General features: G+C 46.1%; 1 protein-coding gene across 6 annotated transcripts in view; it reads right to left on the bottom strand.

The window, feature by feature from the left end:
• STS (steroid sulfatase) overlaps positions 1 to 19159 on the bottom strand; it is a 327127-nt gene that overhangs the window by 113509 nt on the left and 194459 nt on the right. For all 6 annotated transcript variants that reach the window (XM_066599916.1, XM_066599920.1, XM_066599915.1 and 3 more), the window contains one exon: positions 7230 to 7653. In XM_066599916.1, the coding sequence (XP_066456013.1) occupies positions 7230 to 7653 (424 nt within the window). The remainder of the gene's footprint in view (positions 1 to 7229; positions 7654 to 19159) is intronic.

The following is a 19159-nucleotide window of genomic DNA, read 5'->3' as shown; positions in this document are numbered from 1 at the left end:
GTCTGTCCGCTGTCTCTAACACTGTCTTCTCCCTACCTAAAACTCGATCTCTCAAAAACTGACTTACTGATGTTTCTGCCCTCTACTAACCAACCTCATCCTGACATCTCCATATCAGAGTGTGGCACCACCATAATTCCCAGCAGCATGCCCGCTGCCTTGGGGTCATATTTGACTCTGATCTCTCCTTTACCTCCCACATGAACATGTCAGCTGCACCTCAAGAACATCACAAGAATCCGCCCTTTTCTCACAGTGGACACACTAAAAACGCCCACCATTGCCTCATCCACCATCTCGACTACTGCAACTCACTTCTAAGCCGCCTCCCCTGCTCCAGACTCTACCCCCTCCAATCCATCTTGAATGCAGCAGCCAGGCTCATCTTCCTGTCCAGCCACTACTCGGACGCCTCTGCCCTGTGCCAATCACTGCACTGGCTACACGTTAGATACAGAATTCAATTTAAACTCACTACCTTCATCCATAAAGATCTCCATAGCACTGTGCTGCCCTAAATTGCCTCCCTTATCTCAATCCACCACCCAGCCCGGGCCCTCCGCTCTGCTAATGAAATGCGCTACCCAAAACTATCTGCATAATTCCCGATTTACAAAACTTCAGCCGTGCTCTAAAAACACACCTCTTTAGGGAGGCATACCATATCCGCCAAACCAAACCCCTCTGTACTCTGCCTGATAACGTGCTCCCTGTCCTAGTAACTGCAACCCTGCTAGCCGCCATCCATGCACATCTCCAGCCACTTTACCTTCTGTATCACCCCATTATTTGTAGTACGTAAGCTCGTTGGAGCAGGGCCCTCACCCCTGCTGTTTCCATCAACTGATTACTATGTAACCATGGTTTTAGTATTTTTGTACTTTTGTCTTTCTTTATCCCCATTTCTGTAAGCGCTGCAGAATATGTTTGGCGCTATATAAAGATTATTATAATTATCTGCTCAGCTCCTCCTGCTCTATGTAATGCTGTCTGCAGAATGGACTGCATTTCCTTTGTGCCAGATTGCCTTTGGGGCTCATGTCCATGGTTGTTTCTTCACCACAGGACAGGATTACAATAGTGTTCAGAAGTCCTATTTCACTGTATGCTTGTTTTTAATAACCAGAAATCCAATGACACAGCTGCTAACTATAAATATATATAGTATAAACATAGGACATGATGGTGTACTGAGACAGTTTAGTCTATGGAAGGCAATAATGACACTAAATGCTAAAAAAAAACAGACCCCAGCATCAAAAAACACGCTGGAAATTGCTTGAATTATGTAAAATAATTTCTAAACAAGTTCATATCTCACCACAATTCTCTAGGTTCAGGTGATGCTAGTGGTTTATGTTCAGCATACATGTTGGGGAATACTTTTACGGGCATACGGGCAATACATGTATCTTTAAAGCACAGAGTTGCATGTGGCTTTTAGTTTGGGCATACGTGTCAGGAAATTACCCAAGTGTACCTTGCTGAATGGAAACCAACAGGGTGATGTTAATATAAGAAGTAGTAGTACATTTTATCACAGTGTATAGACCAAGCCAGTTAATGCTTCTATGCAGTGAAACAGGCACTGTAAGGACTGGTACCATTATGTAGTAAAAGGATTATTTTATTTTCATTAGACTAATGTGTACAGCTGTCAGATTAATAACTGCTGAATTAATAATTGTGAAACAGTAATTAGCAAAAAAGAACCACGCACTCACTCGACCCCGCCAGAAAAGAAAACTTGGGGGGAGGGGGAGGGACAGAGAGAAATTCAAAAAAAGTTTCCTTCTCTGTAGCAAAAAAATGTTCATGCAAAGCCAGCAACGGGGCTATGGACCTAAGCCCCTTCCACGATCCCAATACTATAGCAAAGCTGTGGCAGCATATAATGATGCAAAAAAAAGGCTTCTTGATTAAAGGAGCATATTTTATTGTTTCACAGTTTTAAAAGAGGCGACGTTTCGACCTACAAACAAGGTCTTTTTCAAGCCAACAAACTAGTGAAAACACAGTTCAGACTCCATGTTCCGTATGAATGGAAACCAACAGGGTGATGTCAATATAAGAAGTAGTAGTACATTTTATCACAGTGTATAGACCAAGCCAGTTAATGCTTCTATGCAGTGAAACAGGCACTGTAAGGACTGGTACCATTATGTAGTAAGAGGATTATTTTATTTTCATTAGACTAATGTGTACAGCTGTCAGATTAATAACTGCTGAATTAATAATTGTGAAAGTCATTAAAAAGAATGAATGCAGGGATTGAGAACAATGAAGACCATTAAGCTAAACTATTAATGCTAACTAGTCACTTTGGAACAATAACGGTGCTTTCACACACACCAGAATATTCTGCAATGCAAAAAAAAGATTATGTATTATTCCTAAATACTTTCTTTGTTTACTTTGAATTTCTCTCTCATCAAGCATTAGAATGGATCTCAGATTTCAAGTTCCCATTTTTATGGAATGAATTTTCTCCTGTACGCAATTACCCACATTTACTAAGATGCACACCTAAAGGTTCACAAGATAGGCCTTAGTCAGACGGGCGTTTTTAGCCGCGATTTGCGCATGTGCATGCGTCCGGCGATTTTATAAAACCATTGCTTTGCAATGGTATCGGACACATGAGCGCTTTTTATGCGCTCGTCCGATAAATTATAGAACAGAAATCGCAGATCGCACCTATCTGCGATCTGCGATTCCTGTTCTCTTCTCTATATGCGCTCAATGGGGCCGGCGGCAGCAGCGCCGACCCCATTGAGAACATATACTAGACAAATCATTCTTCTCTGCCACAGCTGTAACAGCTGTGACAGAGAAGAACGATGTTTGCCCATTGAATTCAATGGAGCCGGCAATACAGCCGCTCCATTGAAAGCAATGGGCTGCCGGCGTGCGCGGGGTGAATTGTCGGGAAGGGCTTAAATATATAAGCCCTTCCCTGCAATTCATCCTAAAATGTGTTAAAATAAAAAAAAATTGTATACTCACCTTTCCGCTGCAGCCGGAGTCCAGCCGCGGCCGCTGTCAGTTCTCCTGAACTGCTTCTCGGCACTATTTAGCTGGCGGGGCTTTAAAATCCCCGCCTGCTGAATGGTCTGCCTCTGATTGGTCACAGCCCTGACCAATCAGAGGCAGGTTTCACTCACACACCCATTCATGAATTCATGAATGGGTGAGTGACTGCTGCCTCTCAGCGCTGAGCCAATCAGGGGCAGGTCTGACTCACATCCATTCATGAATTCATGAATGGGTGTGAGTGAGACATGCCTCTGATTGGCTCAGCGCTGAGCCAATCAGGGGGCAGGTCTGACTCACACCCCCTTCACACCCACTGCAGGACGGCCGAGCGGAGCTCCGGCTGCCGGGAGAAGGTGAGTATATATATATTTTTTTATTTTTACACATTTTAGGATGAATTGCAGGGAAGGGCTTATATATTTAAGCCCTTCCCGACAATTCATCCCGGGCTCGCCCGCAGCGCATTGCTTTAAATGGAGCCGGCTCTATTGCCGTCTCCATTGAATGCAATGCGCTGGACAGCTCCGGCCCGTTTCTAATGAAACGCGGCTAGGAGCAGATTTTTGGGCGATTTGCGGGCGACTTGCGCGCACCGGTCACGCGATTTGCGGATGCGCATCCGTCATGCGATCCGCAAATCGCGTGAAAAAACGCCCGTGTGACTAAGGCCTAAGTCTGTAAACATTTTTTCAGGAAATTAAAGTCACTTATGTTTTGAACAAGCATAGATTTATGCCTTCATTTCCATCTATTCTAGTTATTATAGGGAACCTGTCACCTTGGAGCAGCACCATAAACTAAGTTATGGTACTATTCGGGGAGGTGAGGGAAAGCAGAGGTGACCAGATCCCTTTGAATCTGGCCTACGCTACTATATATCACCTTCTTTTCTGATCACTTTATTATAATAATTTCCAGATCTATTGATTGATGAGAAAAGTCTCAAATTTTACTTCTGAAGTTGTGCAGCATACGCCAAAAACTAGCATAAAACTACTTAAAGGATCACTAACGCATTGAAAATTTACTTTGAATCAATGGAAATTTATGAAAGAACTGTTGGGATAAATCTATTTTTATTTTATATGTATTGCACAAAAAATCAAAGACAAACAAATACATTTCTCGGTATGTCCTGGGGGATTAGCCAATTCCCCATTCCTCCTCCTCACTATTTTTGCCTGAGGGCTCAGTCACACGGGTGCATCGGCACCCGTACACCGGCGCTGATACGCCCGTGTGACTGACAGTTAGAAGACGGCCGTACCTGAAGACGGCCGTCTCTCTCCAGCGCTCATGAAAGAACACATGACCAGCAATGGAGCCGGCCACATGTTCTTCCTCCCGGCGCTGCAGAGAGACGGTTGTATTCAGGTACGGCCGTCTGCTGGCTGCAGTAACATGGGCGCCGATGTGCCCGTGTGACTGAGCCCTCACTGTAAAACAACTGGCTATAGGTAATTATATACAGCAGTAACAACTAAGACCACTCTCACACATGCACATTTTACAGTGATTACTGCTGCCTTTTGAACGCCGTGATAATCTCTGTACAATGCTCCCATTGATTTCCATTGAGTTCGATTTTCGAATGCGGTCTGCTCTATTTTACCACATTTAGCACACTTCATCACGATGATGGGGTGCACGAAATTCCGCTGTCAGAGGCAGGAACCTATGTCTGAAAAGGAAAGTAAAATTGCGGCAAAATGCTGAGATCAAAATTTGCCATCTGCATATGTGAGTGGTCTAAGTCAGCACAAAGTTTTCTTCTTGCCCGATTCTAGCCCCCAACATTCCCTTAATGCTTGCCAGTTATAGATGCGCCATTAGTGGCTTGGATACCAGCACAAATCATGACTCCGCCTTAGATACCACAACCTAGTAGTGCCCAGAAGGCAAGTCCATGAGAGAAGAACAAAGCTAGCACTCTACATCATTGTGGTTATGCTTCTTTGTGGAAGGGTGAAGGAGGAGCTGTCCCTGTAGTAAGAGAGAGGGGAAGTATTGAAGCTGGTTAATACTCCTATTTCAGGGGTGAAAGGTTTTATCTGTGAACTTCTGAACACAGCAAAGAGAGGAAGCGACTATGCTGCTTTTAAATTATTGGACTTTAAATCTTTGGAGTCTCACCTTATCCCCATTAAACGTCAGGTAACCATAGTTAATGGTCTAGTTAATACAGTGGCCGTAAAAACTATTTATTCTACTTTGTAGCAAGAACAAGTACTTCTTTACAAAGACTTATTGAAATCCGGCTTAATAAGAATGAAAATTAGATTTTTATATGCTTTATTTCAAAACATTTCATTAATTCAATTTTGTACCGCATTAAAAATTATGATTAGAAAGCCTGCCATAGCCAATGAGCTTTAATAGCCTCTCATAACTGAAAAATAAAGCCCTTTGACTTTGAAGAAAGCACCGTTTTCAAATGAACAAGTGCATGCTACATGCTTTGCTAATTCGAAAAGGTTAAGCATGGCATTTCCTGACCTTTATGAAATCTGAAGTGTCTGCAAATGAGGTCATTTATTGTGAAGACTTAAGCAATAAATGTATTAAAATTTAAAGTACATTAATTACTATCCATTCACATTTTATATTATTATAAGACTCCTAGCGAGTAAATTAATGGAAGTAATATGGTTGGGTAATTACAAGCAGTACAACCCCTAACTAACCTGTCAATCAAGTAATTTTTCAGTATTTCACAGCTGTAAGGCACCTGCAGTGCATGATATTTCCACTTTATTTGTAAATATGTATAAGAGAGTCAGGACAGCTTAAGCAATGTATATTGATTTTCCTTTTCTCCATGCGACAGCAAAAAAGGAGAACACTTAATCTATTTACAATTAACGGGCAGGCAAAATTGCTCATTTAATTCCAGTGGTCATTGAGCTGTGTGAATCTTCATCAGAGTCTTACAGATTGATGTCTCTGTACATTGCTTTGCTTATTTGTTTGATAACTTAAATGATAATGAAAAACTAAACTGTTTGCTCTTGAAAGCAAATTGAATTGATAAGCCCAAGAGGTGACCTATTTAAAGAGAGATGGTAGAAAAGCTTAAAAAGTCTTGCAACTAAAAGCAACTCTTTGCAGCCCTAATTGGTGATATTTGTGTGTGAATTGTTATAGGATGGAACCAAATAATTTACTTTATAGGGAGTCTGTCAGTTGGAACAAGCTGTCCAAACTGCAGGCATGATGTTATAGAGCAGGATGAGCTGAGCAGATGGACATATAGTTTTATGGGGAAAGATTCAGTAGAACTTGTACTTTATTCATTTATATCTCTGCACATTCTAAGCTGAACAGTCCAATGGGCGGAGCTATCGGTGATTGACAGCTATCTGTGTATTTCTGTACATACAGCAGTACCTGTCAATCGCTGATAGCTGATCCACTCATTGGCTTTAAATGAATACAATACAAGTTATACTGAATCTTTCCCCATAAAACTATATATCAGTCTGCTCAGCTCCACCTGCTTTCTAACATCATGCCTACAGTTTGTACAGCATTTTTCAGTTGAAGGATGCCCTTTACAGGGTTTCTATATTTTGGGCAATCTTTTTGATAGACGAGTTCTTCAATCATAAGCCAATCATACATTGTCCTGTTGGTGCCACGCTCATTGGTCAGTTGTAACATGGGGGAAAACTACATTTTTAACTCTTATACACCCCATAAAGAACATGTATGTCATGGGAAGCAGGAGGTTAAGGTGAAATGTGCCATCCACAGTGGGAGTCAGCTGTAACTGACATTAGGCCTCCCACTGGAAAAAAAAAACAAAACTATGAGCCATTGGCTCCTAAACTGATCAATTTAGGATCCACAGTAAATTTTTAGTCGCAAAAAAATTAATGTTGAAATAACAGATCTAGTACTCCCACCGTTGCAATGTGGCTAACAGTCCATAAACTGAAAATGTAGTATATAGCTTCAGGTATGACCTCTATAATACTTTTGTGTCTTTTATACAAGAGTATTTAACACCATAGCTTAATTGGTCTAACAGTACCAAACTTTTTTTTGCTCTACATCAATAAAGTTAAAAAAAACCAGACCAACGTATAGAAGCCTGATGAAGGCCAGAAGGGTACTCTCTGCCATCTGTAAAGTTATATTTGTAAAAGCTGACAACAGTTCCATTAAATACTTAACATAGTTTATATACATACCCAAGTATGAAATTGACAGCCTCATTTGTCATCCTTTGGGTAAGATTCTCGTATATAAGCGGTTGTTGAATAACTTTGTGATTTCTTAGCAAAAAACAATTCAAATTGCGAAAGTTCCAAAAAAAGAGAACTACTGGAACAACAAAAATGATGATGCATAATAAAACATATCCAAAAACTTTCCAGTGTATTTGGATTATCCCAATGTAGTTAAGGAAAATAAGTGTGAAAAACGTAATACAAGCAATTACAAATGTCTGCTTCAGAAACCCAGCAGCTCCTGCTAGAAATACACTGCCATTTCCTGGGATGCAGTCTCGTAAATGTGTCACTGTTGTTCCATAAAAATAATCAAACCCATGATTAAGAGGGTGGTGGTAAAAGTCATTTCTCTTTTCCCTATTCAGTCCAAGATGCCATTTTCCTAGATGAACACACAAAGAATTATTATTAGATTCCATCAATCGAATATGGTATCAGAATCTGCTCATTTTGCCTAGTTTCTGCAGAAAGAATACTGCCACTTTTCATCCAGTCTTTAGCTATTTATATGTCGCATTTTATAAAGCTGTTATCGTAAACTATTATTGTGAAAGGGAAATTTACAGCCTCATAACTGACAAGAAAAATTGAGCCTTGGATTTCCAACTTTATAAAATTAACTCTAAATAGTATTGAGTAGGTGAAATAAAATTAAATACAGATTTAAAAAGGGGTTGTCAGGGATGTTTTTCGTCATCTTTTGCACTGGTCCTAAATTGACATGGTGATATGTTGCCATACATGGCTTCCACAGTCCTATCATGGCCAACCTTAGAGTTTTGCAAATTGTGCGTCGCTCCTACTGCAGGGGATGCCACAGACAGTCTGGTATCTTGCAATTAACTGTATGGCATTTTTATTCAAACATTCTAGAGCACTGTTATTGAATATGTATATATTTGTGTTATTTGAACACTATGGGATAACTGTTACCTAAGGACTAGAGATGAGCGAATCTACTCATTTCGAGTATTTACTCGATCGAGCACCGCGATTTTCGAGTACTTCAGTACTCGGGTGCAAAGATTCGGGGGGCGCCGGGGGGTGGGGGGAGGCATGGCGGCGCGGGGGGTAGCAGCATGGAACAGGGGCGAGCCCTCTCTCTCTCCCTCTCCCCCCCACTCCCTGCTGCAACCCCCCACTCACCCACGGCGCCCCCCGAATCTTTTCACCCGAGTACGGAAGTACTCGAAAATCGCGGTACTCGGGCGAAAAAGGGGCGTGGCCGAGTAGGCTCGCTCATCTCTACCAAGGACTTAACAGTATAATATTCTTGTACAAAATTCTCCGCACAAAATAGAGCATGTTATGATCATTCCCCGCGAGCGGAAAATAGCAATTGATTTCCACTCATGGGCATGAGAGAATCTTTTAACATGGCATGCTATGAACGGACATTGCTGTGGAATTCGCGGCACGCTTCTGGCCCAACAGTAACATGGAAAAAGACTTGAGAATTTACCAGTGTCAGGTAGCTGCTGTCAAAGCAAATAAGATAGAGTGCATCAAAGGGGAAAAAATGTACATGACAAGAACATAATGCTACCATTTTACAAATCACTGGTCAAACCACACATGAATATTGTTTACAATTGCACAAGTTCACACGAAAGACATAGTAAAGATTAGCCATGTTCCAAAGTGGGCAACTAAAGTGATACATTGGGTGAACTACAATATCCATAAAGATTCTCAAAATTGAGATTATGTACTTCACAACAAAACAGCAGAGGGGTGACCAAATATGTCTAAATATATCAAAAGTCAATACAGAGATCCTTCCCATAATCTATTTATACCCAGGACTGCGACTGTAACAAGGGGGCATCCTCTAGGTCTACAAGAAATAGGGTTTCTACACCAACACAGAAGATGGTCCTTTACTGTAAGAGTAGTGAGACTATAGAACCCTCTGCCTGAGGAAACAGTGATGGTAAATTCAGTGAGTCCAAAAAGGGTCGGGATGACTTTCTTGAGTTTAACACCATTACAAGTTATGGTTAGTTAACTCCTGGAGATGGTGATCCAGTGATTTATTTTAATTGCAGATTTAGAGTTAGTTCACAGTTATAGACTACTAAAATACAAAACTTTATTAAGCTTGATTAAAATAATTACTGGGGCACCTTTCAGCCTACCATCAAGGCCGGAGGCCCTGTCACACTATCTTTTTTATTTTTACTTCTTTCTAAATATATAAGGGGGAATTGAGAAATGATCGTGGGGTATTTAGGCCATATGGTTCTAGCTGCAGGTACATACAAATCTTTAATCAGCTTTCTTACTGGCAGTTTTTGGATCAGAAGGAATCTTACTATCTACCCAACTAGCTTCCTTTTTTTCAAACAGAGTTGTTGTGAAAATCATGCAATAACCCTTTCTGTCTGGATAAATCCAGTCTAAACTCTCCATTGACTTTGGATTGCCACAACAAAATCTGCACGAGGCAACCCGATACAAGCAATATCCTTATATGGACAGTGACTAGGGATGAGCGAGCATACTCGTCCGAGCTTGATGCTCGTTCGAGAATTAGGGTGTTCGAGATGCTCATTACTCGAGACGAGCACCACGTGATGTTCGAGTTACTTTCACTTTCATCTCTGAGAAATTTGCGCGCTTTTCTGGCCAATAGAAAGACAGGGAAGGCATTACAACTTCCTCCTGTGACGTTCCAGCCCTACACCACCCCCCTGCAGTGAGTGGCTGGGGAGATCAGATGACACCCCAGTATTTAAATCTGCCCCGCCCGCGGCTCGCCACAGATGCATGCTGACATAGATCAGGGAAAGTGCTGCTGCTGATGCTGCTGCTGCTATAGGGAGAGTGTTAGGTGTTATTTTAGTCTTCAAGAACCCCAACGGTCCTTCTTAGGGCCACATCTGACCGTGTGCAGTACTGTTGAGGCTGCTTTTAGCAGTGTTGCACAATTTTTTTTTTTTGTATATCGGGCGTGCAGACCATAGCGTCCTCAGTCTGCAGTCATTTTACAGAGTATAGGGGCAGTACTGGTGAGGCAGGGAAAGAGGTATACTGGCTATATAGGCAGTGGGCTTTTTCCCAAAAAGTTCAAATAAATACTGTATTTGGCCTGTCTGTCACTGCCTTCAGTTTACTGCGTCTCTGCTGGGGGTAGTAGTTGGTGAATTAATACCCAGCCTTGTGCATAATTGTTGCCTGCCTCTGCAGTGCGTTACGTACGCGAAGTCAGCCTCCAACAGGAAAATCGAAATACAGTGTATATCACAGGTAGTGTGGTTGTTCCCAAAAACTTCAAAAAAATACTGTATTTGGCCTGCCTGTCACTACCTTCAGTTTACTGCATCTCTGCTGGGGGTAGTAGTTGGTGAATTAATACCCAGCCTTGCGCATAATTGTTGCCTGCCTCTGCAGTGCGTTACGTACGCGAAGTCAGCCTCCAACAGGAAAATCGAAATACAGTGTATATCCAGGCAGTGTGGTTGTTCCCAAAAACTTCAAAAAAATACTGTATTTGGCCTGCCTGTCACTGCCTTCAGTTTACTGCGTCTCTGCTGGGGGTAGTAGTTGGTGAATTAATACCCAGTCTTGCGCATAATTGTTGCCTGCCTCTGCAGTGCGTTACGTACACGAAGTCAGCCTCCAACAGGGAATTCGAAATACAGTGTATATCACAGGCAGTGTGGTTGTTCCCAAAAACTTCAAAAAAATACAATATTAGGCCTGCCTGTCACTGCCTTCAGTTTACTGCGTCTCTGCTGGGGGTAGTATTTGGTGAATTAATACCCAGCCTTGCGTATAATTGTTGCCTGCCTCTGCAGTGCGTTACGTACACGAAGTCAGCCTCCAACAGGGAAATCGAAATACAGTGTATATCACAGGCAGTGTGGTTGTTCCCAAAAACTTCAAAAAAATACAATATTAGGCCTGCCTGTCACTGCCTTCAGTTTACTGCATCTCTGCTGGGGGTAGTAGTTGGTGAATTAATACCCAGCCTTGCGCATAATTGTTTCCTGCCTCTGCAGTGCGTTACATACGCGAAGTCAGCCTCCAACAGGGAAATCGAAATACAGTGTATATCACAGGCAGTGTGGTTGTTCCCAAAAACTTCAAAAAAATACAATATTAGGCCTGCCTGTCACTGCCTTCAGTCTACTGCATCTCTGCTGGGGGTAGTAGTTGGTGAATTAATACCCAGCCTTGCGCATAATTGTTTCCTGCCTCTGCAGTGCGTTACATACGCGAAGTCAGCCTCCAACAGGGAAATCGAAATACAGTGTATATCACAGGCAGTGTGGTTGTTCCCAAAAACTTCAAAAAAATACAATATTAGGCCTGCCTGTCACTGCCTTCAGTTTAATGCGTCTCTGCTGGGGGTAGTAGTTGGTGAATTAATACCCAGCCTTGTGCATAATTGTTTCCTGCCTCTGCAGTGCGTTACATACGCGAAGTCAGCCTCCAACAGGGAAATCGAAATACAGTGTATATCACAGGCAGTGTGGTTGTTCCCAAAAACTTCAAAAAAATACAATATTAGGCCTGCCTGTCACTGCCTTCAGTTTACTGCATCTCTGCTGGGGGTAGTAGTTGGTGAATTAATACCCAGCCTTGCGCATAATTGTTTCCTGCCTCTGCAGTGCGTTACATACGCGAAGTCAGCCTCCAACAGGGAAATCGAAATACAGTGTATATCACAGGCAGTGTGGTTGTTCCCAAAAACTTCAAAAAAATACAATATTAGGCCTGCCTGTCACTGCCTTCAGTTTACTGCGTCTCTGCTGGGGGTAGTATTTGGTGAATTAATACCCAGCCTTGCGTATAATTGTTGCCTGCCTCTGCAGTGCGTTACGTACGCGAAGTCAGCCTCCAACAGGGAAATCGAAATACAGTGTATATCACAGGCAGTGTGGTTGTTCCCAAAAACTTCAAAAAAATACAATATTAGGCCTGCCTGTCACTGCCTTCAGTCTACTGCATCTCTGCTGGGGGTAGTAGTTGGTGAATTAATACCCAGCCTTGCGCATAATTGTTTCCTGCCTCTGCAGTGCGTTACATACGCGAAGTCAGCCTCCAACAGGGAAATCGAAATACAGTGTATATCACAGGCAGTGTGGTTGTTCCCAAAAACTTCAAAAAAATACAATATTAGGCCTGCCTGTCACTGCCTTCAGTTTAATGCGTCTCTGCTGGGGGTAGTAGTTGGTGAATTAATACCCAGCCTTGTGCATAATTGTTTCCTGCCTCTGCAGTGCGTTACATACGCGAAGTCAGCCTCCAACAGGGAAATCGAAATACAGTGTATATCACAGGCAGTGTGGTTGTTCCCAAAAACTTCAAAAAAATACAATATTAGGCCTGCCTGTCACTGCCTTCAGTTTAATGCGTCTCTGCTGGGGGTAGTAGTTGGTGAATTAATACCCAGCCTTGCGCATAATTGTTTCCTGCCTCTGCAGTGCGTTACATACGCGAAGTCAGCCTCCAACAGGGAAATCGAAATACAGTGTATATCACAGGCAGTGTGGTTGTTCCCAAAAACTTCAAAAAAATACTGTATTTGGCCTGCCTGTCACTGCCTTAAGTTTACTGCGTCTCTGCTGGGGGTAGTAGTTGGTGAATTAATACCCAGCCTTGCGCATAATTGTTTCCTGCTTCTGCAGTGCGTTACGTACGCAAAGTCAGCCTCCAACCATAGGCCAATAAGCGGCACATTTAATTACAGCGTTCTGTTTCTGCTAATCTCGTAATACACCATGCTGAGGGGTAGGGGTAGGCCTAGAGGATGTGGACGGCGGCGAGGACGCGGAGGCCCAAGTCAGGGTGTGGGCACAGGCCAAGCTCCTGGTCCAGGTGTATCGCAGCCGACTGCTGCGGGATTAGGAGAGAGGCAAGTTTCTGGGGTCCCCAGATTCATCTCACAATTAATGGGTCCACGCGGTAGACCTTTATTAGAAAATGAGCAGTGTGAGCAGGTCCTGTCGTGGATGGCAGAAAGTGCATCCAGCAATCTATCGACTACCCAGTCTTCTACGCCATCCACAGCTCCAACTCTGAATCCTCTGGCTGCTGCTCCTCCTTCCTCCCAGCCTCCTCACTCCATGAAAATGACACATTCTGAGGAGCAGGCAGACTCCCAGGAACTGTTCTCGGGCCCCTGTCGAGATTGGGCAGCAATGGTTCCTCTCCCACCAGAGGAGTTTATCGTGACCGATGCCCAACCTTTGGAAAGTTCCCGGGGTCCGGGGATGAGGCTGGGGACTTCCGGCAACTGTCTCAAGAGCTTTCAGTGGGTGAGGAGGACGATGACGATGAGACACAGTTGTCTATCAGTGAGGTAGTAGTAAGGGCAGTAAGTCCGAGGGAGGAGCGCACAGAGAATTCGGAGGAAGAGCAGCTGGACGATGAGGTGACTGACCCCACCTGGTTTGCTAAGCCTACTGAGGACAGGTCTTCAGAGGGGGAGGCAAGTGCAGCAGCAGGGCAGGTTGGAAGAGGCAGTGCGGTGGCCAGGGGTAGAGGCAGGGCCAGACCGAATAATCCACCAACTGTTTCTCAAAGCGCCCCCTCGCGCCATGCCACCCTGCAGAGGCCGAGGTGCTCAAAGGTGTGGCACTTTTTCACTGAGAGTGCAGACGACCGACGAACTGTGGTGTGCAAGGTTTGTCGAGCCACCACCACCAGCCTCACCACCAGCAGCATGCGCAGGCATATAATGGCCAAGCACCCCACAAGGTGGGACGAAGGCTGTTCACTGCCTCTGGTTTGCACCACTGCCTCTCCCCCTGTGCCCCAACCTGCCACTGAGATCCAACCCCCTCTCTGGACACAGGCACGACCGTCTCCCGGCCTGCACCCACACGCTCACCTCCGCTGTCCTCGGCCCCATCCAGCAATGTCTCTCAGCGCAGTGTCCAGCCGTCGCTAGCGCAACTGTTTGAGCGCAAGCGCAAGTACGCCACCACGCACCCGCACGCTCAAGCGTTAAACATGCACATAGCCAAATTGATCAGCCTGGAGATGCTGCTGTATAGGCTTGTGGAAACGGAAGCTTTCAAAAACATGATGGCGGCGGCGACGGCGGCCCCGCGCTACTCGGTTCCCAGTCCCCACTACTTTTCCCGATGTGCCGTCCCAGCCCTGCATGACCACGTCTCCCGCAACATTGTACGCGCCCTCACCAACGCGGTTACTGCCAAGGTCCACTTAAAAACGGACACGTGGGCAAGCACAGGCAGGCAGGGCCACTATATCTCCCTGATGGCACATTGGGTGAATTTAGTGGAGGCTGGGACTGAGTCAGAGCCTAGGACCGCTCACGTCCTACCCACCCCCAGAATTGCGGCCCCCAACTCGGTGCTGGTATCTGCGGTGGTGTATGCTTCCTCCACTAAACCACCCTTCACCTCCTCTTCCTCCTACGCAACCTCTGTCTCGCAATCAAGATGTGTCAGCAGCAGCACGTCGCCAGCAGTCGGTGTCGCGCGGCGTGGCAGCACAGCGGTGGCCAAGCGGCAGCAGGCCGTGCTGAAACTAATCAGCTTAGGAGAGAAGAGGCACACGGCCCACGAACTGCAGCAGGGTCTGACAGAGCAGACTGACCGCTGGCTTTCGCCGCTGAGCCTCCAACCGGGCATGGTCGTGTGTGACAACGGCCGTAACCTGGTGGCGGCTCTGCAGCTCGGCAGCCTCACGCACGTGCCATGCCTGGCCCACGTCTTTAATTTGGTGGTTCAGCGCTTTCTGAAAAGCTACCCACGCTTGTCAGACCTGCTCGGAAAGGTGCGCCGGCTCAGCGCACATTTCCGCAAGTCCAAGACGAACGCTGCCACCCTGCGCACCCTGTAACATCGGTTTAATCTGCCAGTGCACCGACTGCTGTGCGACGTGCCCACACGGTGGAACTCTACGCTCCACATGTTGGCCAGGCTCTATGAGCAGCGTAGAGCTATAGTGGAATACCAACTCCAACATGGGCGGCGTAGTGGGAGTCAGCCTCCTCAATTCTTTACAGAAGAGTGGGCCTGGGTGGCAGACATCTGCCAGGTCCTTGGAAACTTTGAGGAGTCTACCCAGATGGTGAGTGGCGATGCTGCAATCATTAGCATCACCATTCCTCTGCGATGCCTCTTGAGAAGTTCCCTGCAAAGCATAAAGGCAGACGCTTTGCGCTCGGAAACGGAGGCGGGGGAAGACAGTATGTCGCTGGATAGTCAGAGCACCCTCATGTCTATATCTCAGCGCGTTGAGGAGTAGGAGGAGGGGGGGAGGAGCATGAGGAGGAGGGGGAAGAGACATCTTGGTCCACTGCTGAGGGTACCCATGCTGCTTGCCTGTCATCCTTTCAGCGTGTATGGCCTGAGGAGGAGGAGGAGGAGGATCCTGAAAGTGAGGACAGCCATGTGTTGCGTACAGGTACCCTGGCACACATGGCGGACTTCATGTTAGGATGCCTTTCCCGTGACCCTCGCGTTAAACGCATTCTGGCCACTACGGATTACTGGGTGTACACACTGCTCGACCCACGGTATAAGGAGAACCTTTCCACTCTCATACCCGAAGAGGAAAGGGGTTCGAGAGTGATGCTATACCACAGGACCCTGGCAGACAAACTGATGGTAAAATTCCCATCCGACAGCACTAGTGGCAGAAGGCGCAGTTCTGAGGGCTAGGTAGCAGGGGAGGCGCGGAGATCAGGCAGCATGTACAGCGCAGGCAGGGGAACACTCTCCAAGGCCTTTGCCAGCTTTATGGCTCCCCAGCAAGACTGTGTCACCGCTCCCCAGTCAAGGCTGAGTTGGCGGGAGCACTGTAAAAGGATGGTGAAGGAGTACGTAGCCGACCGCACGACCGTCCTCCATGACGCCTCTGCTCCGTACAACTACTGGGTGTCGAAGCTGGACACGTGGCCTGAACTAGCGCTGTATGCCCTGGAGGTGCTTGCTTGTCCTGCGGCTAGCGTCTTGTCAGAGAGGGTGTTTAGTGCGGCTGGGGGAATCATCACGGATAAGCGTACCCACCTGTCAACTGAAAGTGCCGACAGGCTTACACTCATAAAGATGAACAAAGCCTGGATTTCCCCAGACTTCTCTTCTCCACCAGCGGACAGCAGCGGTACCTAAACAATACGTAGGCTGCACCCGCGGATGGAAGCATCGTTCTCTATCACCATAAAAAACGGGGACCTTTTAGCTTCATCAATCTGTGTATTATATTCATCCTCCTCCTCCTGCTCCTCCTCCTGAAACCTCACGTAATCACGCCGAACGGGCAATTTTTCTTAGGCCCACAAGGCTCAGTCATATGACTTTTGTAAACAATGTTTATACGTTTCAATTCTCATTAAAGCGTTGAAACTTGCACCTGAACCAATTTTTATTTTAACTGGGCTGCCTCCAGGCCTAGTTACAAATTAAGCCACATTAACCAAAGCGATTAATGGGTTTCACCTGCCCTCTTGGTTGGGCATGGGCAATTTTTCTGACGTACATTAGTACTGTTGGTACACCAATTTTTTGGGGCCCTCGCCTACAGTGTAATCCTAGTAATTTTTATGGGCTTCGCCTGCACTCATGCTACAGCAAGGTGTGTGGGGTTGGCCTACACTTTTGCTACATAAATGTAACTGGGGCCTTGTCTATACTGCAACTACTGAAATGTGAAAGAGACTGTTATCTCCCTAAACTGCTGCAACGGGAATGTTACTGTGGCCTGTCTTGACTGCTACTACTACTGAAATGGAACTAATAATGTGCTCCCCCTATATTGCTGCTTCGGAATTGTTACTGTGGCCTGTCTTGACTGCTACTACTACTGAAATGGAACTAATACTGTGCTCCCCCTATACTGCTGCTTCGGAATTGTTACTGTGGCCTGTCTTGACTGCTACTACTACTGAAATGGAACTAATACTATGCTCCCCCTATACTTCTGCTTCGGAATTGTTACTGGGGCCTGTCTTGACTGCTACTATTACTGAAATGGATCTAAGACTGTGCTCCCCCTATACTGCTGCTTCGGAATTGTTACTGGGGCCTGTCTGGACTGCTACTACTACTGAAATGGAACTAATACTGTGCTCCCCCTATAATGCTGCTAGTGATATGTTACTGGGGCCTGTCCCTAATGCTACCGCTGAAATGTTACTAATTCTGGGCTTTGCCTATACCGCTGCTAATGCTATGTCACTGGGGTGTGGAAACAGAGGCTTCCCAAAGACATGATGGTGGCGAGGCCATTTCCCACCAACACGGTTACTGTTAAGGTGCATATAACTATGGACACGTGGAGAGGACACGCAGTGCCTCAAAAAGATCCCCCTCCTCCTCCAACAATCAAAACATTCTTGGCAAATACCTTTGCATTGGTCCATCTGGTGGCAGTCCAAGAATTTCACGTTTACCAACACAACAAGAAAGCCCCACCACCATTCCCCCCGCCACGGCCCACTTAAAGTGGTTGTCCCGCGCCGAAACGTTTTTTTTTTTTTTTTAACCCCCCCCCCCCCCCCGTTCGGCGCGAGACAACCCCGATGCAGGGGTTAAAAAAACAAACCGCTCAGCGCTTACCTGAATCCCGGCGGTCCGACGTCTTCATACTCACCTGCTGAAGATGGCCGCCGGGGTCTGCTCCCTCCGTGGACCGCAGCTCTTCTGTGCGGTCCATTGCCGATTCCAGCCTCCTGATTGGCTGGAATCGGCACGTGACGGGGCGGAGCTACACGGAGCCGGCATTCTGCACGAGCGGCTCCATTGAAGAGAGCAGGAGACCCGGACTGCGCAAGCGTGGCTAATTTGGCCATCGGAGGGCGAAAATTAGTCGGCTCCATGGGAACGAGGACGCTAGCAACGGAGCAGGTAAGTATAAAACTTTTTATAACTTCTGTATGGCTCATAATTAATGCACAATGTACATTACAAAGTGCATTAATATGGCCATACAGAAGTGTATAGACCCACTTGCTGCCGCGGGACAACCCCTTTAATCCTGGCCACATTCCGAAAACCAACTAAATAAAACCGCGCTACTAGGTCCGCAGTCGCCACCACATTCCCACCAACGCGGTTACTGTTAAGGTACATATTACCAGTCTGACTGGGGCATGCACTGTGGGCCGAAGCACACCTGTATTGTATCTGACGTTAGCTCTGCTGAGCAGGGCACTGCAATGGGATACATTTATATACCGCCAATGGGTTCCAGGGAGCCACCCATGCTGTGGGTCCACAGGGACTTCAATTAGGGATTTGTACCTGCCAGTGTCTATGTATTAAAAACCCCGGTCAGACTGGGGCATGCAGTGTGGGCCGAAGCCCACCTGCATTTAATTGGATGTAAACTCAGCTGTGCTGGGCAATGCAATGGGATAAATTTATGTACCACCGGTGGCTTCCTGGGACCCACCTATGCTGTCGGTCCACACCTAGTTGTAACTGCATGTGTCTACTTATAAAGAACCCCAGTCTGACTGGGGAATGCAGTGTGGGCCGAAGCCCACCTGCATTTAATCGGACGTTACCTCAGCTGTGCTGGGCAATGCAATGGAATATATTTATGTACCGCCGGTGGCTTCCTGGGACCCACCCATGCTGTCGGTCCACACGGAGTTGTAACTGCATGTGTCTACTTATAAAGAACCCCAGTCTGACTGGGGCATGCATTGTGGGCCGAAGCCCACCTGTATTTAATCTGACGTTAGCTCTACTATCCGGGGCACTGCATTGGGACAAACTACAGGAGCAATACAGCGCTAATGAGACGTGCACAGCTACGCTAGCATAGGAGTCCGCAGAAGGCCCGCGATTGCTGAGGGTTTGTGCACAGGCCTATGTCCTTGGTGCAGTGAAAGTCTGCTTCCTGCCTAGGATTGCTGAAGCTGTGGGCCGAGGCCTATGTCGTGCCATGTTTGGCTGCTC

Source organism: Eleutherodactylus coqui, chromosome 4 (assembly GCF_035609145.1).
Source record: "Eleutherodactylus coqui strain aEleCoq1 chromosome 4, aEleCoq1.hap1, whole genome shotgun sequence".
In the NCBI taxonomy this organism is placed as follows: domain Eukaryota; kingdom Metazoa; phylum Chordata; class Amphibia; order Anura; family Eleutherodactylidae; genus Eleutherodactylus; species Eleutherodactylus coqui.
Note: the sequence above shows the minus strand (reverse complement) of the source record. Positions and strands in the feature narration are given on the sequence as shown.